The sequence below is a fragment of the Rhincodon typus genome, chromosome 10, assembly GCF_021869965.1.
Source record: "Rhincodon typus isolate 14 chromosome 10, sRhiTyp1.1, whole genome shotgun sequence".
Taxonomy (NCBI): Eukaryota; Metazoa; Chordata; class Chondrichthyes; order Orectolobiformes; family Rhincodontidae; genus Rhincodon; species Rhincodon typus.
The window spans coordinates 74,440,070-74,463,534 of NC_063341.1; the positions used below are offsets into that span (position 1 = coordinate 74,440,070).

The 23,465-nt window shown below is 45.1% G+C and overlaps 1 protein-coding gene across 1 annotated transcript in view; it reads left to right on the forward strand.

Annotated features, from left to right (window-relative positions):
* Positions 1-410: 410 nt before the first annotated feature.
* The window catches only part of adgrl2a (adhesion G protein-coupled receptor L2a), a 272,885-nt gene continuing 249,830 nt past the window's right edge, over positions 411-23,465 (forward strand). Inside the window, exon 1 of the mRNA XM_048601555.1 lies at positions 411-532. Coding sequence (XP_048457512.1) covers positions 411-532 — 122 coding nt within the window. The remainder of the gene's footprint in view (positions 533-23,465) is intronic.

Below are 23,465 nucleotides of genomic sequence, written 5' to 3' on the forward strand. Positions count from 1 at the left end.
ACCCACATCCCAGGAGTAAATAAAAATATGAAGTGCATGAACAATGGATCACCCACTGTGCCAACGGCACTAGTATCAGATCTTCACTCATGTCACTAAGCTTTCCTGAATGAGATCATTTATTCAACATTAATTCCCACTGAATTGGAATGGCTTTGTGTTGGGAGCCTCCAAGACGGTGGGATTTTAAAAGGGTGGTACACATGGATTTCTCTGAATTTTTTTCAGCATCTGACTTGCATCTCTTTGGCTTGGGATGTATTTGTTCTTGGGTCTTTGGAGAAATGTCTGATGATCTCAAGCCCCCTGACCCACTGAGTGTAACCTGTAGTTGCTGAAAACTGAGCTAACCTTGGCTTGTGTTGGCCTTATCTGAGTGGGTAGCGCACTTGCCTCTGAAGCAGGATCCCATGGAGCGCAGGGTCAAGAGAGCACAAATTGATGCAGTGCCGAGGAATTGTGAAACCATTGGCGATGCCATAAGGTACGCTCTAGCGAAAACGAGTCAGCTTACAGCCGATGGTGTTCCCATGTATGTATTACCCTTACCCTCCTCGATGGAAGTGATCCCTTTGATCAGCAGATAATAGCAATTAAAGCATGTGATTACAGGAGAGGAAAAACAGAAGTCCAGAGCTGACCATTCTGCATGAGAAATTGAATTCTTAAACCCAGCCTCTTCTGTCTGTCAGGAAGGTATAAAAGCTGCTGTGGAGTTAGTTCACAGAAGATAAGGGGTGTTTTCCTGGAACCTGGTCAACATTTATCCTCGAGACAATGTCACTGAAACCAGCTAGTCATGTTTGAACATGATACAGTGCAGTAGGGGGCCATTTGGCCCATCTTGTCCATGCCGACCCAAAGACATCTAGATGCCCTGTCCAATCCCATCTTCCTGCACATAGGCCATATCCCTGCAGCTTATGGCACTTAAGGTGCAGATCCAGGTACTTTCTAAAAGAGTTTAGAGTCTCTGCCTCCACCACCAACTCAGGCAGCGAATTCTAGACACCCACCACCCTCTGTTTTTCCTCACATCTGTTCTAATCCTTCTGCCATTTCGCTTGAATCTACGACCCCTGGTTTTTCAACTCTCTGCCAAGAGAAACAGGTTCCTCCTGCCTACTCTATCTCTACCCCTCACAGTTTTGTATACCTCAATCATGTCACCCCTCAGCCTTCCCTGTTCCAAGGAAAACAACCCCAACCTCTCCAAACTCTCCTTGTTGCTACAACTTTCCAACCCTGGCAACATTCCCATAAATCTCCTCTGCGTTTCCTCCAGAGCAATTACGTCCTTCCTGTAATGTGGTGACCAGATTTGCCCACAGTGCTCCCGTTGTGGCCTCACCAGTGTCTTATTCGTTAATATGAAATTTCTGTGTGTTGGAGCTTGCTGTGTGTAAATTGGCTGTCAATATTTTGGCGACTACAATTTGTTTTTATGTAAAAGCATCTCATTGGGAGGTCCTGAGCATGGGATTATCACTGTATAAGCATCTCCAATATGTCCCCATTAGCAGCTTGTTAGAAATAAACTTGAGGAATTGGGTGGAGTTGGGTACAGTCAAGTTTTGTCTGGGTTCCATTCTGCAAAGACAGTGAGAGCACCTCGTACCTAGAGTAGACAGGCTGATGTTATTGTCCTTAGACTAGAGGTGGTTATCAGGGGTCATTTGATGAAGGTGCTTAGGAAGTATTTTGAGGAAATAAACAAACATAGAACATAGAACAGTACAGCACAGTACAGGCCCTTTGGCCCACGATGTTATGCCGACCTATTATCCTAAGATCAATCGATCCTGCATACCCTACATTTTACTATCATCCATGTGCCTATCCAAGAGTCGCTTAAAAGTCTCTGACTCCACTACCACTGCTGGCAGCACATTCCACACGCCCACCTCTCTCTGTGTGAAGAACCTACCTCTGACATCTCCCCTATACCTTCCTCCAATCACCTTAAAATTATGCCCCCTCGCAATAGTCATTTCCGCCCTGGGAAAAAGTCTCTGACTATCCAGTCTATCTATGCCTCACATCATCTTGTACACGTCTATCAAGTCACCTCTCTTCCTTCTTCGCTCCAATGAGAAAAGCCCAAGCTCCCTCAACCTTTCCTCATACGACCTGCCCTCCAGTCCAGTGAGCATCCTGGTAAATCTCCTCTGCACCCTCTCTAAAGCTTCTACATCTTTCCTATAATGAGGTGACGAGAACTGAACACAATAAGGAAGTAGTGTCCAAGGGAGGCAAGCTTGGTAACCTGAGGCTATGGACTTACTGTGAGTGGCAAAAGGGGGTAAAATGAGACAGTAATTTATTGCGCAGTAATTTGGACTGAATTGGCTGAAAGGTTGTTGGCAGCACATGCATTGGAAGGTTTAGAAGGGGAATGGGATTCAGAATCAAAGGGGGTATATTTTCCTGATTGTTCATAGGGCATGGGTATCAAGGCCACTTTTGTTGCCCCTTGCTAAAATACCCTTGAATTATGTCATTCTAGAAGGCTGTTAAGAAATGATGCCATTGCTGAGGGGCAACCTTTCCACACAGAGGGTGGTTTGTATGTTGAATGAGCTACTCAAGGAAGTGGTAGATTAGGGTGGCACAGTGGTTAGCACTGCTGCCTTTCAATACCAGGGACCTGGGTTTGATTCCAGCCTTGGGTGACTGTCTGTGTGGAGTTTGTATATTCTCCCCATGTCTGCGTGGGTTTCCTCCGGGAGCTCTGGTCTCCTCTCACAGTCCAAAGATGTGTGGATTGGCTGTGCTGAATCATCCCAGGGGACCAGGGGATGTGCATTCTCGGTGGATTAGCCATGGGAAATGCAGGGTTACTGGGATGGGGTGGGTCTCTTCAGAGGGTCAGTGAGGACTCGATGGGCCAAATGGCCTGCTCCCACAGTGTAGGGATTTTATAATGTATTTCAATTTCCATTCTTCCCCCAAGCCACAAGCTCAACCAGCTTAGTTTCCCTCTGAGCACTCACGTCCTGATTGGCAAGTTAGCATGGAATTTTTGGCTGATGATTTATAATATTCCTAACATTAATATGAGATATGGGGATTCTATGTAGATACAGTTCCAACATTTAATAGACATTTGGACAGGTACACGAATAGGAAGGTTTAGAGGGAAATGGACCAAACACAGGTAAATGGGACTGAGACAACAAGGTGCAGAGCTGGATGAACACAGCAGGCCAAGCAGCATCACAGGAGCAGGAAGGCTGACGTTTCAGGCCTAGACCCTTCATCAGAAATGGGACTGGTTCAGTTTGGAAAACCTGGTTGGCATGGATGAGTTGGACTAAAGGGTCTGTATCCATGCTGTGTGACTGCATGTTATGGGGTCTGCAATCACACAGAGGCCTGATCAAGGAAGGAATATACCTTCCTTCAAGGGCGTCACTGTAAAGCACACCTACTTCCCCAGTTAAAATAGCTGTCATGGTCACCCTTATTATAATCCAGATTTACTGAATGACCTGAAATTCCAACTCTAAGTCACAGATTTTGAACGCACCTTTCCTTGGCAGCAGGGAGCAAGCAACAGTTGTGTATCACAGTTTTAAGGGGCTAGAACAAGTCTAGTGGGTTGAATAGCCACTGTTAAATTCTGATTCCAAAGCCAAAAACACTCTTTTCAATAAAAGAGGCCCACTCAGAGTGAGTGTGTGTGTCAGCAGTATGAAGATTAACTTTACAACAGCGAAAAGGGAGCCGGTGGGGGTGGGGGAGTGTTTCAATTCTAACAGTAGTGAGCAAGCCATTATCAATGGAAAACTGTTTGCCCAACATCTCTGGTAGGGAGCCTGAGCAATGTCGTGAAATTGTAACGTCAATGTTAGAAGGTTAAATCTTCTCCAATTACATGCAATATGTTTTAGATTATGCAGTTACAGGGGCCTGCAGCTTCTAATGTCAACATAATCAATGTAGATTGCATTGGATGTACACAGCACATTGTACGGCACAATTGCCTGGGATAGTGTGTTATATGTCAGGGAGCATAGCACCATTGAGCAGCGATGTTAAAAATTTTAAAAGTTGATTATTTCTTTGCAGAGAACTTCGGACTGCCTAACAATTTTATATTTTCGGCCTCGTGCTGAGGGAGTGCAGACTCAAAGAAAATGATCAATTTTGCTTTGGAAGTGGTGGGACTGATTGACAACAAACATTGGCAGGATAGCAAGCCCAGTTCTGAAAAAGGGGGGCTTTCAAGATTTGGTCAGTGTAACATACAAAGTTGACGTAAGCTATGAGCAAAAGAAAAAGCTGCAGGCACTGTTGAAATGTCTTGTGAGTATTTGTAAATTTGAATTGTACAGCCCTTGTTGGATACTTTTTATCTGATTTTCATTTAGTCATTTCTTGGATGTGGGTGTTGCTGGCTGAACCAGCATTTATTGTCCATTCCTAATTGTCCTGAGAAGGTGCAGATGAGCTGCTTTCTTGAAGCACTGCAGTATTTGCGGTTTACGTACATCCACAGTGTCCTTAGGGAGGGAGTTCCAGGACTTTGAACCATTAACACTGAAAGAACGGCGATATATTTCCAAGTCAGGATGGTGTGTGACTTTGAGGGGATCTTGCAGGGGTTGGTATTCCCATACATCAGCTACCCTTTGTCCTTCTGGCTGTTGAGAATTTAGAAATTGCTGTTGAAGGAGTCTTAGTGAGTTATTACAGAACATCTTGTAGATGGTACACACTGTTGCCACTGTGCATCAGGGAGTGGATGTTTGTGGATGTGGTGCCAATCAAGCAGGCTGCTTTGTCCTGGATGATGTCAAACGTCTTGAATGTTGTTGGAGCTGCACCTAGCCAATTAAAACAAAAGTATTCGATCACGGTCCTGACCTGTGCCTTGTTGACAATGGATAGGCTTTGGGGGAGCATGAGGTGAGTTACTCATTGTTCTTTCAGTGTTACTGAGTTGAAATTCTGGAACCCACTCACTACCAGAAGTGTCCCTAAGACTTGCAACAGTTCAAGAAAGCTGCTCACTACCGCCTTCTGCAGGTTAGTTAGAAATGGGCAAGAAAGATCAGTCTAGCCAGTGATCCCATTAATGGATGAAACAACGAGAAAGCCTTCTCCTTATCAATCCCTCTCCTCTGATATCTTCTGCCCAAATTCTTCATGATTTTTAACATTTCATTCAAACTTCCTTTTAACCTTAATGGCCCTCAGGAAAGCCACTGCAGCTTTTTGAGTATCTGTAGGGGACCTCATCCCTGCTAATGTTCTTGGACGTTTCTTATCTTAACTGGTTGCTTCCTACCTACACTTCTCACTACCCATTCTTGACCTGAGCCCTGAATGGGTGCTGACAGCTAGTTCACATCACAGCCTGTGTTTGATCATACCATCCCACAAGACCCAACGCTGTACACTGCCACATGTGTGTTCACTGACTTCACAGTAAGTTAGAGCCTCAGCTTCTAGGTCAATCTTCCCTTTAAATCATTGTGGCCGTGCAGTCTGCAAGTCCCCCTTGCAGGAAGGCAGCCCCTTTAACTTACTGCGGAAAGTTTGAAAAGAGCCAGATACTTAGCGAAATCGCCTGGGCACAAAAAAAGGATAAAATTAGAGGGAGGGTTGTTCTCAGCAGCTGAAGCTATGATTGCTAGCGGAGGAATGTACTGTCTGAAGGAAATCAAAGACAGACAAGAGGCAAGGTTACAGAGATGATTAGCTCGGCTGCTGACTGCTTTGACAGAGCTATCGAAAGAGACCATTTTGCATGGTCTCGTCCTCTGTATGACAAACTGACATGCGAGCAACAAGCCATTGGGAATGAACTCAGGGAAAATGTCACACCAAAGCAGAGGCTGAGGGTGGTGATGAGGATGACACCGCACGCTACAGTCTGGGAGAGATGTGGCTTCTTCAGAGCTCCCTTTTCATTGTTCATGCTCAGGGTTGTCTCATTATCAGCAGTATCATCTGACACTGAGCCAGCGTGTGAGTCAGAGCCCGCATCTTAGGCAATGCTCTGGCCATCTGTAGTCTGTATCTGACACGGATTGAGACAGCTCCTCAGAAACCCTTACAGGACTGCCACCCTCAAATCATCTGCATCAATTCTCAACAGCAAAACAAAAGTGAAAAGAAAGACAATAATAGCCATTTTCACCTTCTAAACCCTGCACATAATTTGGCAACAGCAACAGACTGGGGATGTACAGGCATGTCTGCCACCGAACCAGTGTACAAGTTAAGACTTTCCCATTAGAGACAGACCTGGAGACTGATCCCAATGCACTTTAACATTACCTGCTGTAAAGATTGAAGTTTTAAATTCCATGTTTTTGATGTGGACTAAACAGGGACGAGGATTGTTCTACAATAAAGGACTGGGGAAGCAATTACTATATACTTTACAAAGTCACAAGTCACACAATACTGTGTTATAGTCCAACAGGTTTATTTGAAATCACAAGCTTTTGGAGCTTCATCACCCTGGATGACGAGAGATATTGAGGCTTTGACCAGAAAAAAGGAGGAGGCATGGCTCAGGCACAGGCAGCTTGGATCAAGAGAATCCCTGGAGGTATTTAGGGGCTACAGGAGTTTACTGAAGAAGGAAATCAGGAGGGCGAAAAGATGGCACAAGGTAGATTTGGCAGAGAAGATTAGGGTGAATCCAAAGAGATTTTTGTCAGACTGGAGGCCTGTGACTCAGAGGTCAGGGCTGGGCCAATTGCTGTTTGTTACCTAAATCATTAATTTGGTTGAGAATGTACAAGGCATGTTTATAAGTGTGCAGATGACCCTAAAATAGGCAGTATCGTGGACAGTGAGGAAGATTATCAGAAATTGCAGCAGGATATTGATCAGCTGGGGAGGTGGGCCGAGAAATGGCAAATGGAGTTTAATACAGATAAGTGTGAAGTGTGGCATTTTGGAAAGTCAAATCCAGGTAGGAGTCTCATGGTGAATGGTAGGAGTGCACTGGAATAGAGGGACTGTGGAGTTCAGGTGCACAGTTCTCTGAAAGTGGAGACACAGGTAGACAGGGCAGTGAAGAAAGCTTTTGGCACACTGACCTTCATTAGTCAGGGCATTGAGTATAAAAGGTGGGAAGTCATGTTGTCGTTGCACAGGATGTTGGTGAGGCCGCACTTGCAATATTGTGTTCAGTTTTAGTCACCTTGCTATAGGAAGAATACTATTAAACTTGGAAAGAGTGCAGAAGACATTTACAAGGATGTGGCTCGGACTGAAGGCACTGAGTTATAGGGAGAGGTTGGACAATCTAGGACTTTTTCGTTAGAACATAGGAGACTGAGGGGGGATCTTATGGAAGTGTATAAGATCATGAGAGGCAGGGACAGGGTGAATGCACTCAGTCTTTTTTCCAGGGTTGGGGAATCGAGGTCCAGAGGGCATCAGTTTAAGGTAAGAGGGAAAGAATACATGGGAACCGGAAGGACAACTTTTTTACACAGAGGGTAGTACACATGTGGAATGAGCTGCGAGCAGAAGTGGTTGAGCAACATTTAAAAGACATTTGGACAAATACATGGATAGGAAAGGTTTAGAAGGATATGGGCAAAGTGCAGGGAAATGGGGTTAGTGTGGGTGGCCGTTTTGGTCAGCATGGATACGTTTGGGCCAAGGAGCTTGTCTTAGTGCTGTAGGACACTGTCACTCTATGAAAATACACAAAGCTAAAGAAATCCAATTGTTTTCACCCAACAGTTACTGTAGTGTGTTGTTTTTACCCAATAAGAGGTCAAAGACATTATAATTTGTGAACCAGTCACTCTGTATCTCCTGTCCAGAAGTGAAAGAACCAAAAGGAAAAGGCCAGAGAACTGAAGGACTTGGGAAACCAAAGGAACATCACATCGAGCCCTGAGGGCTGGTGCTATTGATTTGTTACCCCAGTACTTCTTCCTCTCCATCCATGTTTGTTTAAGAGATCGCAGGACCTTTGACGATGATCTTTTCATCCTCACTGTCCATGGGTATAGTGCCGGAAGATTGGAGAGAGGCAAACGTCATCCCCTTGTTCAAAAAAGGGAATAAGGATAACCCTGGAAATTACAAGCCAGCTAGTCTTATGTCAGTGGTGGGCAAATTATCGGAAAGCGCTCTGAGAGATAAGATTTATGATCACTTGGAAAGGCACAGTTTGATTTGTGATAGTCAGCATGGATTTGTGAGGGGTAGATCATGCCTCACAAACCTTATTGAATTCTTTGAAGAGGTGACCAAACACGTGGATGAAGGTAGAGCAGTGGATGTGGTATACATGGATTTAAGTAAGGTGTTTGATAAGGTTCCCCATGGTAGGCTCATGCAGAAAGTAAGGAGGCATGGGATAGGGGGAAATGTGGCAGATTGGATTCAGAATTGGCTGACCCTTAGAAGGCAAAGGGTGGTAGTGGACAGAAAATATTCAACATGGTGCTCAGTTATGAGTGGTGTACTACAAGGATCTGTTCTGATTCCTCTTCTACTTGTGATTTTTGTAAATGATTTGGATGAAGGAGTGGAAGAGCGGATCAGTAAGTTTGCAGATGGTATGAAGGTGGGTCGCGTTGTGGACAGTGCGGAGAGCTGTTCTAGGTTACAAAGGGACATTGATAGGATGCAGAGATGGGCTGAGAAGTGGCAGACGGAGTTTAACCTTGAAAAGTGTGAAGTGATTCATTTTGGAAGGAAAAATTTGAAAGCAGAATACAGGGTTAACGGAAAGATTCTTGGCAGTGTGGAGGAGCAGAGGGATCTTGGGGTTCATGTCCACAGTTCCCTGAAAGCTGCCACCCAGGTGGATAGAGTTGTTAAGAAGGCGTATGGTGTCTTAGCTTTCATTAATAGAGGGATCGATTTCAAGAGCCGTGAAGTTATGCTCCAGCTATACAAAAACCTGGTTCGGCCACATCTGGAGTATTGTGTCCAGTTCTGGTCGCCTCATTACAGGAAAGATGTGGAAGCGTTAGAAAAGGTGCAGAGGAGATTTACCAGGATGTTGCCTGGAATGGAGGGAAGGTCTTACGAGGAAAGGTTGAGAGAGCTAGGGCTTTTCTCTTTCGAACGACGAAGGATGAGAGGTGACTTGATAGAGGTGTACAAAATGATCAGAGGTATAGATAGAGTAGACAGCCAGAGACTTTTTCCTAGGGTGGAGGTAGCTATTATGAGGGGACATAGCTTTAAAGTGAGTGGAGGTAGATTTGAGGGAGACGTCAGAGGTAGATTCTTTACTCAGAGTAGTAGGGGTGTGGAATGCATTGCTGGAGAGGGTAGTGGAGTCGGCCTCAGTGGGGGCATTTAAACGGCTATTAGATAGGCATATCGATGATAGTATAAGGTTGGGGTGGAGGTTAGATAGACCTTAGGTTTAGGGTAAAAGTTCGACACAACATCGTGGGCCGAAGGACCTGTACTGTGCTGTACTGTTCTATGTGTCCATCTTTATGTGTGTGTAGAGTTTTATAAAGAAGGTCAGAGTTTTGACTTGCAGAGTTAGATGTCAGCAGCTCACAGGTATTTACCTTGTGGCTGGAATCTATTTGTAATTGATAGCAGTTCTTACTAAGTACAGAAACCTGCTCTGTGTTTTCTGTTAACCTGAGTCGATCTGACAGGTAAATTGGGAACTTTGCATTCTTTGATTAGATTTCTAACTTGTGTGATGTCTCAGGGAATAGAGGGTCTTGATATCCAGTGCATTAACCCAGTGAGGGAGTTGTACCAGTAGGATATCACTGGTGTGGTCTGCACAGTTAACCATTGTCTTTACTGTGTGTAAGGCAAAGATGAGCAGAAGTGTACTCTTGGCTCACTTTAACCAGGGAACCTGGAGACAATGGAAAGGCTCCACATTGTAGGCTGACGTGAAGGCGTTGTCAGATGAGAGACTCACTGACGTGCCGATGTTTGTCTTATCTGAGGGCAGCCTGTTGAGTCTTTCTATCATTATGTACTTTGCCAATTCTTTCCCGCACTGAGGAAACTGGCAGCTGTTCATTAGTTGCACCATACACAGTCTGATTACCTTTTCCAGCCTGGCTGTTCCCCATGTGTCAGTCTTGGTGCCAAGGGTAGAGCTCTCTCCTCTGAGTCAAGGAAGTTGTGAAATTGAATCCCGACCCAGAATCGTGAGCAGAAACTCCAGCCTGATATTCACTGATGGAGAACTGCAATGCAGTGACTTGATTTGATTTATTCTCGATGTAGAGGTCCTGGTATTGGACTGGGGTGGACAAGGTCAGACGTCTAACAAAGGAGCAGCGCTCCAAAAGCTTGATTTCAAATGAACCTGTTGGACTATAACCTGGTGTCGTGTGACTTCTGAATTATTTTTATCACATGTACCGAGGTACCGTGAAAAGTTTTGTTTTGTGAGCAGTACAGGCAGATCATACCATACAAAGTGCTTTAGGGTAATAGAACAGAGCGAGGCATACAATGTTATGGCTGCAGAGAAGGTGCACAAAGAGCGAAATCAACATTAAATTTAAAACTTGAGAGGTCCATTCAGAAGTCTAATAATAGCAGGAAAGAAGTTGTTCTTAAATCTATTGGTGCGTGTGTTGAAGCTTTTGTATCTTGTGCCTGACAGAAGAGGTTGGAGGAGATTATAACCGGGGTGGGAAGGGCCTTTGATTATGTTGGTGTGCAGTATTAAAGATTTCACCTTAAACTGGGATCCTGCTGCTCTAATGCAAAGAAGAACAATGTTGCCCCAGTGTCCTTTGACTAACATCAGGACTGACCAGATAACCACATTGCTGTCGATGGGAACTACTTGTTTTAGTTCACTGATGGTATGTGGACGTCGCTAGCTGGACCAGCATTTCTTGCCCATCCCTAGTTGCCCCTTGAGAAAGTGGTGGTGAGCTGCCTTCTTGAACCGCTGCAGCCTATGTACTGTAGGTAGAGCCACAATGACCTTAGAGAGGGAGTTCCAGGATTTCGACCCAGTGACAGTGAAGGAACTGTGATATATTTCCAAATCAGAATGGTGAGTGGCTTGGAGGGAAGTTTGCAGGTGGTGGTTTTCCTATGTCCTTTGTCCTTCCAGATGGAAGTGGTTGTTGGCTTGGAAGGTGCTGTCTGAGGATCTTTGGTGAATTTCTGCAGTGCATCTTGTAGATGGTACACACTGCTGTGATTGAGAGTCCGTGGTAGAGGGAGTGGATGTTTGTGGATGTGGTGCCGGTCAAGCGGGCTGCTTTGTCCTGGATGGTATCAAGCTTCTTGAGCCTTGTTGGGGCTGCACTCATCCAGATGAGTGGGGAGTTTTCCATCACACTCCTGACTTCTGCATTTTAGATGGTGGACAGGCTTTGGGGAGTCAGGAGGTGAGCTATTTGGATTCCTAGCCTCTGATTTGCTCCTGTAACTTGCCTGCATAAGTTGTCTGCCTCCACTTCCTACAGTACAGCAGTCACTACATTGTAAAGGAAAAAGAAGTCGACCATTCAGCCCCTCAAACCTGCTCTCAAACCTGTTCTACCATTCGTTCATCATCTATGTTAATTCTATGTTGCTCTGCTATCCTCATATCCCTTAGAGTTGGTTAAATTTGGAAATCTGTCAATTTCGGTCCTGAACATACTCAATGGTTAAGCTTTCAGAGCTCTCTGGGATTGAGAATTCCAATGATTCAATGTTGTCTGTGAAGAAATCCCTCCTAGTTAACAAGCTAAATATCGCTCCCCTCTTATTATGGGACGCTGTCCCATGGTTCTCGATTCACTAGCCAGGAGAAACACCCGCTCTGTACCTACTCTGTCAAACTCTTAAACAATTTTGTAAGCTGCAACAAGACATTGCATAAGTATTTAATTGAATGTGAAACATATTGAGACATCCTGCAGTCATCAAAGGTGCTCTTTCTTTATGTCTAAGCTGGGAAGGTAAGTACGAATATCTGGACTAATAGAGGCCCCATTGTCCCTCTCCTAATGCTCCCAGAGCACCACTGAGGATTGCATACTCTTCCAGTCCACACTGGAGCAAGGTGTATTTGTGGGGATGGAAGAGGAGACGTTCTTGCCCATTCCAAGGCGAACGCAGGGGTAGGTTCACTGGCTTTGGGCACTGGCCTGCCTTAAAGGCAAGCAGGATGGGTCGTTTCGCACAGTGAATTCAGGAAATGGAAGCCAGGACTTCCCATGGATCGGGCTCAGCTGCACATCACCTTTTGCCAACTGTAAGCACTGAGCTGTGGAGCATTGTTGAGTGCAGATTCAAACCTCAGCTTCAGAGCTGGGAGGACATGGAATGATTAAATGCTAAAATACTCATTGAGATTTAGGTGTGATTGACAATATTTCACAGCTTGGAAGTCTTTAACACATCTGCCACTACAAAGGACTTTGCTAATGTCAAGTGAAGTCTTTGGGAATACAGTGTGTTGCTGCAGAGAGATCTGATTAAAACCACAGATGCTTGATTGTTTTTGCATTTCTCCTCAATATTCCCTGCTCAAGGAGCACAGAAAAATCTGATGACTTCCTCCCATTGTTGGAAATGAACCTGGCATGTTTCTATTCAACAATTGCTAGAAGCTGCAGCTTAATGGCCACAAGGCTGGGAGCTTGGTCCTTGGTCCTGAGAGCAGGTGTTGAGCTGATCATTCACATTCCCAGTGCAGCGCTATGAGAACGCTGAGGTACCCATTTATCAGAAGTGGCATCAGATCGACGCTTACTACCCCTTCAGTTGGTCGCATTAGACTCCCTGGCACAGTGACAGAGCTGGGGAGTTTTCCCCAGTGTGCTAGCCAATACTGATCTGTCAACCTTTATCCAGTTATTATCACTTTGCTGTTTGTGAGATCTTGCTATGCGTCACGTTTCCTGCACTACAGCAGCGGCTGTGCTTGTACAGTGCTTCATTTTAGGCAAAAGTGTTTTGGGATTTCCTCGGCTTGTGTTGGAGCCGTACAAATGCAAAACTTCCTTCTTCCCGATGAAGCCTATGCACCATCATGTGTGAGCAATGCCATGGATGTTCCACCAACTGAGTGCAATAACATCACACCAATCAGGAGGGATCCCGTGGAATTGAATAGAAGAGGACATCTCAATTGTACTTCCCACCCTGCCTGCCTTCCTCCTTCTAATATAATCGCAGAAGAATTATAGAATCATACAATGCCTACAGTGTGGAAGCAGGCCATTTAGCTCATTGAGCCCACACTGTCCCTCCAAAGGGCGTCCCACCCAGACCCACCCTCCTACCCCATCCCAGCAACTCTGCATTTCCCACCTAGCCTGCGCACCCCTGGACACTAGGGGCAATTTAGCACAGCCATTTCACCTTAACCTGCACATCTTTGGAAAATAGTTGTACAGTTGATGGCTAGCACACTGAGTAAAAAAATCCCCTGCTCTTTCACAAAACTGTGCCAGGGAATCTACTGCTACCAGCTGAGGGGACAGGCTGAGCATCAGTTTGATGCCTCTTCTGACAGATGGGCACCTGCCAGAGCTGAGCAATCTCTCAGTACTGCACTGGGCCCTTTCACACATGCCCCCAGTGCTTCCAACAAGGGACAAGCAGAAACAGCTCATTGAAAGCATCCATAGCCAAGGATCACATTTTCAGGATATGGAGAGCCATTTATCGTAGAATCATAGAAATAAGGAGAAATGTCTTCACCCAGACAATGGTGAGCCTGTGCAATTCCATGCAACAGAAAGCAGGTGAGGCCAAAATATTGAATGGCTTCAAGAAAGAGTTAGGTATAACACTTGGGGCCAAAGGGATCGAACGGTAAGGGGGAAAGGTGGGAATAGGCTATTGCACTGGATGATCAGCCATGATCGTAATGAATGGTGAAGAAGTCTCAAAGGGCTGAATGGCCTACTCCTCCTGTTCTTTTATGTTTTCATGCACGTGTTTGGAGACTCATAGTGGAGGATGGGGCAAAAATACAAAATTGAAAGAGGCAAGGAGCAGTGAGAGATGAACCTAACTCTGTCACCACCCGTGGAAGTGGTTGAGATTTTCTTAATTAATTCATGGGGTGTGGGCATCATTGGCTGGACCACCATTTATTACCCATCCCAAATTGCCCAGAGGGCAGTTGAGAGCCAACTGTGTTGTCATGATTCTGAAGTAACATGTCCAGACCTGGCCAGACCAGGTAAGAATGGCAAATTTCAGTCCCTAAAGGACATGAGTGAATCAAATGGGCTGATACGATAGTGGGCAATGGGTACGCGATTGCCATCAGACTAGCATTTAATTTCAGATTTCATGAAATTATTGAGACCTTTATCCCCTTGGAACTTTAGCCTGGGATTCTGGCTAAGTCCAGTTTTACCAACACACCATCTCTAAATTTCTACGTGTTTCCAAAGAGTCTGAGATCTACTTGGTAAACTGGATTGAAAATCCATTTATTTGGTGCCTTTTGCGACTCCAGGGATGTGTCAGAGCTCCATCGCAGACCCACTATTCTTTCTTTTGAAGCATAGCCATCGCGATGGAAGCACACCATAGTCACACTTTGGCAGAATGCTCGGAAGAAACTGGAGCGTGCAGGTTGGCTGGTTCCCCTGGCCCCAACGGGGGGGTTGGCAGGGGTTGGGGGTGTTGGTGGCAGTGGTGGTTGGTGACTTGGTGGCTTAGGGACGTTTCCCTCATCTGGAGTGCCAGACAAGTCGATGTGTGTACTCTTCTGGACTCCCATGGAAATGAGATGCGTTGGACAAGCCCCAAAACCCTGAGTTTAAAAAAAAACAACAAAAAAAGAAGAAAATGAGGTTTCCAGCTGTCAGCTTTGCCTTTCCAGCTGGCAATGTCAGACGCCATCCAGTCAAGAAGAGTCAGCTCGTATGAGCAGCACCTTTTTCTGTTTGACACTTTTAGGCCACTGTTAAAGAGCAAAAATACTGCCTTGTACCCACGTGATAATTCCCATTGCCTCAACTTAGATCAGTTCACTTTCAAGATGATTTGACTCTGTTTCCCATTGAGATCTCCACTTTCTGGCCTTGAGTCACTAGTTAAAATGTCAAGCTATCACTTGCCGAACATGCTGATATAGAGGAGATGAACGATTTTCCTGATCCTAGTATGAGGGTCTTGAGTTGTCCTTTTTTAAAGTCATTTAGAGGATGTTGGCTTTGTTGGCCAGGCCACTATTTAATGCCCATCCCTAATTGCCCAGAGGGCAGTGAAGAGTCAACCACATTACTACAGGTCTGGAGTCACGTAGCACTTTACTTCTGTAAAAGATGTCAGTGAACTAGATTCGTTTTCCTGATAACCAACAATGGTTTCATAGTTATTATTAACAGACTCTTAATTCCAGATTTTTATTGAATCCAAATTCTACCATCTGCCCTAGCTGGATTTGAACCCATGATATTACCTGGGTCTCTGGATTAATAATCTATCGATTATACAATGAGGCCGTTACTTCCCCTGCTGTGATAATGTGCACCTTTACATTCATGTTACATGCCTGGAGCTATAAGATCATAATGGGGAGGTGCCAGTCTTGAACTGGGGTGGACAAGGTCAGAATTCACACGACACCAGGTTATTGTCCAACAGCTTTATTTGAAATCACAAGCTTTCGGAGAGCATCCCTTTCGTCAGATGAAGTGAAAGAGAAGCACACAGACCCAGAATTTACAGGCAGAGAGATGAAGGGCAGAGAGGTCAAAAGGTCATACAAATGGTGTAAGTTGAGTGTCGAACAATAAGTTTCTGCAGGTGATCAAAATTGTCAGACATTGTGAGTAAAGTGTCAACAGCTGAATAATAAGCAAATGGGTGACCTATAATCCGATTAAATGAGGCAGACCAAATGACTGCCTCATTTAATCGGATTATAGGTCATCCTTTCACTTGTTATTCAGCTGTTGGCACTTTAATCACGCTGTCTGACACTTTTGATCACCTTCAGAGTTATTGTTCAAAACTCTACCCACATCATTTGTATGATCTTTTGATCTCTCTGCCCTTGAGTATAAATTCTGTGTCTGTGTGCTCTCCTCTCTCACTGCACCTGATGAAGGGGCTACACTCTGAAAGCTTGGTGATTTCAAATAAACCTGTTGGACTATAACCTGGTGCTGTGTGACTTCTGACGTTATAAGATCGTAAGAATTAGGAGCAGCAGTAAGCAATACAGCTAATTCTGCTGCAGTAGGTAGTGCCCCTATCTCTGAGCCCGGAGACCAGGTTCAAATGCTACCTGCTCCGGAGGTATGTCGTGATACTTTTCAACAGGTTGATTCAAAAATGTCTGTCAATTTTTTGGTATGTTTCAAGGAATAGAAACATAGAAAGCAGGAGTAGGCCATTTCGCCCTTTCAGTCTGCTCATGGCTGATCATCCAACTCAATACCTCGTTCCAGCAATCTCCACACCTGCTTTGATCCCTTTAGCCATGAGACCACTTCTTTCTTGAAGAAGTCTTCAGTGTTATGGCCTCAACGGTTTCCTGTGGCAGAAAATGCCATGGGCTCATCACTCATTGGGTCAAGAAATTCCTCTTCATCTCTGTGTTAAAAGGCCTACCTGTTGGCCTCTGATCCCCTGGTCTGGCCTTCAGTCATCTCGAACATTCTTCATGCATCTACCTTGTCTAATCCTGTTCGAAGGCTGATTAATTGCCAGACAACGTTTCATGCCTGTTGATGAAGTCTCCCACAGTGGTGAGGATGACCATTTCTTTAAGGTTAACACTGATAGCTGAGATTTATGAGGCAGCATCCTTTATGTCCAGCTTTGATATACTCCATATCATCCTCGAATCTCCTATTGTATCTGGGGACTAAAGGAGCAACTTTGTGATGGCAGATTACATAGACCCTGAGCTTGTGTTCCCTGGAGTGCACAAGGCCGTGGTGTAATGTTGATGAGGTGTTGGAATTATTCAGGAAGTAGTGAGGCGAGCTGGGTGGAAATTTCTCCTTTGACGGGGGAGTTGAGAACAAGAGGGCACAACCTCAAATGTAAAGCTAAGCAGTTCATGGTGATGTCTGGAAGCTCTTTTTTGTGCGGTCTTCTGGAAATCAGTTGGAAATTTCAAAATGGAATTTGATGTGAGGCGAGGATATTGGATTTTATTTATTATTTATTTGTTCATTTTTATCATTTGTTTGGGCATTGCTGGCTGGGCCAGTATTTAAAGCCCCTTGAGAAAAGGTGGTGGTGAGCTGCCATCTTGAACGGGTGCAGATGTTAGAGCATAGGGATATCTGCAGCACCGTTAGGGTGGGGGGGTTCTAGGATTTGGACTCAGCAACAGTGACAGAATGGTGATATAGTCTGAAGTCAGGGTTGTGTTATGTCCTACAGTAGATATGTGATAGACCTTTTCAGATGCATGCTCCTGACATAGAGTCATACAGCACAGAAACAAACCCTTCAGTCCACCTCATCCTTGCAAACTTGGTTTCCCAAAACTAAATTAGTCCCATTTGCCCACATCCCTCTAAACCTTTCCTACTCATGTATCTGCCCAAATTTCTTTTAAATGTTGTAATTGTACTCACCTCTGGACACTTTCCCATGGTCAATCCACCCAACCTTAGCATCTTTGGACGGTGAGAGGAAACAGGAGCAGCTGGAGGAAACTAACGCAGACACAGGAAGAAAGTGCAAACTCTTGAGAGTGGAATTGAACCCAATTGGGCATTGCAGGTTGGGCCAGCATTTATTGCCTGCCCCGTGCTGCCCCTGACAAAGCGGTGCAGACCTGCCATCCATGTTCTGTAGGTAGACCCTGGTGCTGTAAGGCATCAATGCTAACCATTGAGCCAGTGTGTCACCCATGCAGCATCCATCAATAATCTAAGTGGTGGAAAGCTTGGATGGGCTGAGTGGCCTCCTCCTTTTCATCTCCATCAGTGCTGATGTCCACTTTGTGTCCATGCCTCAGGATCTTCACTTGCACCTTGCCCTGAGCATGCTGTTTTTCGCACTGAGCTCTGGCTGTAACCTCCTGAACTTACTAGCATCAATCTCACTGGATGCATTCCACACAGCATTCAATCATTGTTCATTTGAGAATCATCCGGTGATATTCTATAATAAAGACTGCAACAACCTCCCAAGCTGCGCTGGAGCCTTTACAACTTTCTGTCTACAACCGTGACTAAAAATTCAAAATGATTTGTGAATTTGATTACTGCTGTGAATAATTATTCCAGCTAAGTGAATTAGTTTCCTGACTGTCTCTCAGTGGGATATAAAACTGGAGGGGAACACACGCCTTTGCTATCTGCCCTCATTGTGTATTCTTTCCCCCTGTTAAACAATGTTACTTCATGAGCCATTGACAAATGATACCTTTTGAATGTTGAGAGCGCTTTTATTACGTTGAGTCATACTCATTTTGAAGAGCAACGCATCTCCATTGTGAAAACTAAGCACATTCATACATATGAACAAATAAGTTAGGAGGAGGAGGATGGCCTCTTGCTCTCCCGTCCAAGCCCTCACCCACCTGACTCGGAAATATATCGCCGTTCCTTCAGTGTCACTGGGTCAAAGACCTGGAACTCCCTCTGTAAGAGTATTGTGGGTCTACCTATAGAACATGGATGGCAGGTCTGCACCACTTTGTCAAGGGCAGTACGGGGCAGGCAATAAATGCTGGCCCAACCTGCAATGCCCACATCCCGTGAATGAATGAAGAAAAAGCTCAAATGCTCCGCCATTTCCTTCAGATCATGATCAATCGGATTGTAATCTTGACTATGTTGCTGGCTATCCCATTGAATCTTTGAACACGTTGTCAGTCATGAATCTGTCTGTCTCAGTTTTACAAATATTCCATGACACCATCTTCACTGCCCTTGGGGCAGGAGAATCCCAAAGATGAGCTCCCTTTCTGAAAGTACAAACTCCCCCTTATCTTTGTTTCAAATGTGTGACCAGTTATTATAAGTTATGTGTCCTATTTCGAGTCTCTTCCCACAAGGTGAAACGACATTTCCACGTTCATTGTGTCAAGTCACCTCAGGATCTTATATTGTTCAAAATGATGACCCATCATCTTTCAGTGAGATCACCCCAATGGAAACAGGCCCAGCCCAGTCCTCAAGAGCCATAGAATTGTGTAGCATGGAAACTGACCCTTCAGTCCAACTCGTCCATGCTGACCAGATATCCTGAACTGATCTCGTCCCATTTGCCAGTATTTGGCCTATATCCCTCTAAACCCTTCCTATTCAAATACTCATCCAGATGCCTTTTAAATGTTGTAATTGTACCCACCTCCTCCACTTCCTCTGGCTGCTCATTCCAGACACACAGCATCCTCTGCATGAAAAAGTTGCCCATAGGGTTCCTTTTAAATTGTTCCCCTCTCACCTTAAACCTATGCCCCTCTAGCTTTGGATTCCCCTACCCTCGGAAAAAGACCTTGGCTATTTACCCTATTCATGCCCCTCATGGTTTTATAAACCTCAATAAGGTCACCCCTCAGCCTCTGACACTCCAGGGAAAATATCGCCAGACTATTCAGCCTCTCCCTTTAGCTCAAACCCTCCAACCCTGGCAACATCCTTGTAAATCTTCTCTGAACCCTTTCAAGTTTCAGACAATCTTTCCTAAAGTAGGGAGAATAGCCAAACCTCTTCATCCCAAGAATCCCTCAGGTGAACCTTCTGTGCTTTGCCTCTAAGGTAGGTGTGTTCTTTGTTATAAAAGGAAAACAAAGGTGTTCTCAGTATTCTAGAACAGAAGCTGCTGGGGAACCTCAAACGGCAGCATTTCTGGAGAGAGAAACAGAGTTAATGTTCTGGGCTTAGTGAACCTTCTTCAGACCTGTAGTTTTCTTTATTTGTTTACTCATTGGATGTGGCTATCGCTGGCGGGTCCAACATTTATTACCCATCCCTAGTTGCGTAAGGAGGTAATGGAGAGCCGCCTTTTTGAACCGCTGCAGTCCATGTGCATTTTGAGGAGAGTTTGGTCACTTTTGGTCCAGTGACCTTTCAGCTTTTGCATCAAACCTATCTCCGATCTGGAGTGCTCATTTCTTTTTTCTCATTGTATGATGCCTGGGGTACGCAACGAAAGCAAAGATTATTCTTGGGGCAGCTGTCAGAGGAACAAAGAGAAGGGCGATAGAAAGAGTGGCTGTGAGGGAGATTTGAACATTTTTCTTCTCCTGATTAGTGTTAGTGGCAGAAACAGAAACAAGACATGTTGTGTCAGAGGTCACGTAGCACGAGCACAGCGGTGCGGGCAAGTCCCACTCTGTGTCTGTAAACAATCTTTTCCTTCTATTCCTGTGGGTCACCAGGAACAAGAAATCAATGTGCAATTTTATTTCCTTTTAAAAGAAAGACAGAGAATATAGGCAGGGGGTAGTCTCAAGAAAAAGAAGAAACAAATTATTAAGAGATAGTAAGAACTGCCGATGCTGGAGCCAGAGACAGCACAGTGTGGAGCTGGAGGAACACAGCAGGCCAGGCAGCATCAGAGGAGCAGGAAAGCTGACGTTTTGCGTCGGGACCCTTCTTCAGAATTTGTTAACACTGCTTCAGAGTTTGCCAGATTTCTGCTGTTTTTCCCAGTGATTGCATATCCGAATGGCAAAGGAGTGGCGAAGGGTGTGTTCCCCATCTCTGCTCAATCACACCCTGATTGCTGTCCTTTTCCTTGTGAAAGAGAGCGGGTGGTGACTGACAGTGCTCAAATGTGGGTGTGCAAAAAGTTATGACCACAGTTGGTGATAGCACCACATGGGGAGTCAATGGTATTTGAGTGATATCTCCCTTTTCCTGCAACTTTTAACATCCATTCCCCAGAACGATACCAGAACTGAATGGTTGTTGCTTTAAGAAAAGATTGAACAGCCTGAGACTCTTTTCTGGAGAATAGACAAGGCTGAGGGATGATCTCTCAGGTGATGAAGGCCTTCGATAAGTCAGATGTGAAGAAGTCGCTTTGATACATGGGGGGACCAGAATTTTCATTGGATGTGGGTGTCATTGGCTGGGCATATGGGAATAGGGTAGGGGGCTGTGTCTGATTGGGGTGCACTTAGAACACACCCGATGGGCCGAATGGCCTCTTCCTGCATTGTAGGGATTCTATGATTCTAATTCTGTTGCCCATCCTTAATTGCCCTGGAGAAGGTGGTGCTCAGCTTCTGGCTTGAACTGCTATGGTCTGTGCACTGTTGGGTGATACCCAATGCTGTTTGGGCTGGACTTGCAGGAAATTGACCCAGCCACAGTGAAAGGACAATATCACTCCAAGTCAGGAAGGCGAGGGCTTAGAGAGCATCTTTCAGTTGGTGGTGTCATTGACGTCTCTCATAGGAAATTCAGGCTAAATCCTTTTCTCAGAACGTGGACTTCATTGAGCGATTGAGGTGAACTGCACTGTTGTCTATAGACTAGATGGATTTCTCATTGACATAGGAGTCAAGGACAAGAGAGAACAAGTCAATCTCCACTCCTGCGAAAAATTAGTGAATAATTTTCTCCCAACGCTCCGTTAAGAATGCGGCAGGTAATGCGGCTGTGATGAGCACCAAAGTTCTTCGTAGGAGCAAAATACTACAGGTGCTGGAATCTGTACTGGCAACAACAAATGTTGGAGATCACAGCGTGTCAGGCAGCATCTATGGGACAGAGCAAGCTAATGTTTCGAGTTTAGATGAAGAGTCATCCAGACTCGAAATGTTAGCTTGCTGGCTCTCCATGGGTGCTGCCTGACACGCTGTGATCTCCAACATTTGTTTTTTTCACAACAATTCCTTGTCATGATGTTACAATTGAGGCTGTCTTTCTGACCAGGAATTCCTGGCACCTACAAAAAGTTTCCAGTTGCTATTTAGAATTTAGAATCCCTACGGTGTGGAAACAGGCCCTTCGGCCCAACAAGACCACACTGAACCTCAGAGCACTCACCCAAACCCATCCTCCTATAACCCACACATCCCTGAACACTATGGGGCAATTTAGCATGGCCAATCCACCTAACCTGCACATCTTTGGGCTGTGGGAGGAAACCCACGCAGACACGGGAGAATGTGCAAACTCCACACAGACAGTTGCCGGAGGGTGGGTTCGAACCAGGTCCTTGGTGCTGTGAGGCAGCAGTGCTAACCACTGACCCACTGTGCCATTATGCCACTAGGCCCGAAACATCAGCCTTTCTGCTCCTATGATGCTGCTTGGCCTGCTGTGTTCATCCAGCTCTACACCTTGTTGTTCCACTGTCACCTTGTCTGGATTCATCCTGCAGAATACTCTGGAAGGTTTGATATAATCGCCTCAACACCAAGCTGAGCCTCACAGTTTTATATCCTAACCCCGTCCAATCTCCAATATTATTCTGATAAGAAAGTGAAAGTGCTGAAAATGTTAACACACCTCATCTGTTTTCCTAATTCTGGAAACTCCGGGACAATCACAGGGAAATGAACTGCGCCGCCAACCTGACTCACCAATGTATGAGCTATTATTTTGTTTCTCCAAGGCTCCAGAGGATTTATTAAGTCCGCACAGGGGCTGTGAATATAAACGATTGCAACTCCATCTGTGAACAAAAAACTGGGGCAGACAACAATCATTGTCAACAGTGTAAATGTACTTTGTGCAGGAAGACCGGAGAACAATGGGAAAACCTGAGGCAAGTCTACATTCTGTTGGGCCGCTCCTGTCCTTGCATTGTGTATGGACTTTGGTGCGCACATTAAGCAAACCACACACAATATATATGGGCTTTTAGATCAGGAATTGTAAAGGAATTGGATTAGCCTTTATTACTGAGTTGCACGTCCCATCATCCTCCTGGAGCCCAGTACGTTTTCAGACATCTTGCATCAGAAGCCGAGAGCCAAGAGATATAGTTAACTCTCGTCTTCTCGTGCCAGTCTTGGGCAGTATATGTATTCAGCAAACTAGCCTCTTGCATTGATTTTGTTTTGTAGCTGTTGTTTAACTCTGCCAGACTCCCACCAGCTCCTTTCTCCAATTTTCAGAGGCCTACTGGTGGGTATGATATTCGTTTGCAGACAAAGCTGTTTCTGTTTAGCTTTCTTTTCCCCTTTCTTGAAATAAACCGAAGGATCTCGGGAGCATGTCAAAAAGCTGTTAATGCAACATTGCCCATTGACACACTGAAATTTTATTCTTCTTGCTGTGTGTGGGCCTTTTAGCTGTGGTTTAGACAGAAGCATATTCTATTGATCAGCGAAAGAGGCACAAACGATTCTATACCTTCTAACAGCTATTGATGTGGCTATTTTTATTTTGCAGTACAGACCTAGTCCCTACTCTCCCTTCTACACAGATGTCTCAGTCTCTCCCTTAGCCATTTGCCAGGCTCTTCCACTTTCCCTAGCAGTGAGTGCTACTCAGCCAGAGAAGGCATCACAGCCCTGTGTTTCCTTTCTGTTCCCCACCCCCCACAGATCCTCTTGCAGTTTCCGATGGGGGTACACTTGGGAGCCAACGTAGTTGGTATCAAAAGTTGGGATTGTGGGATATTTGGGACCC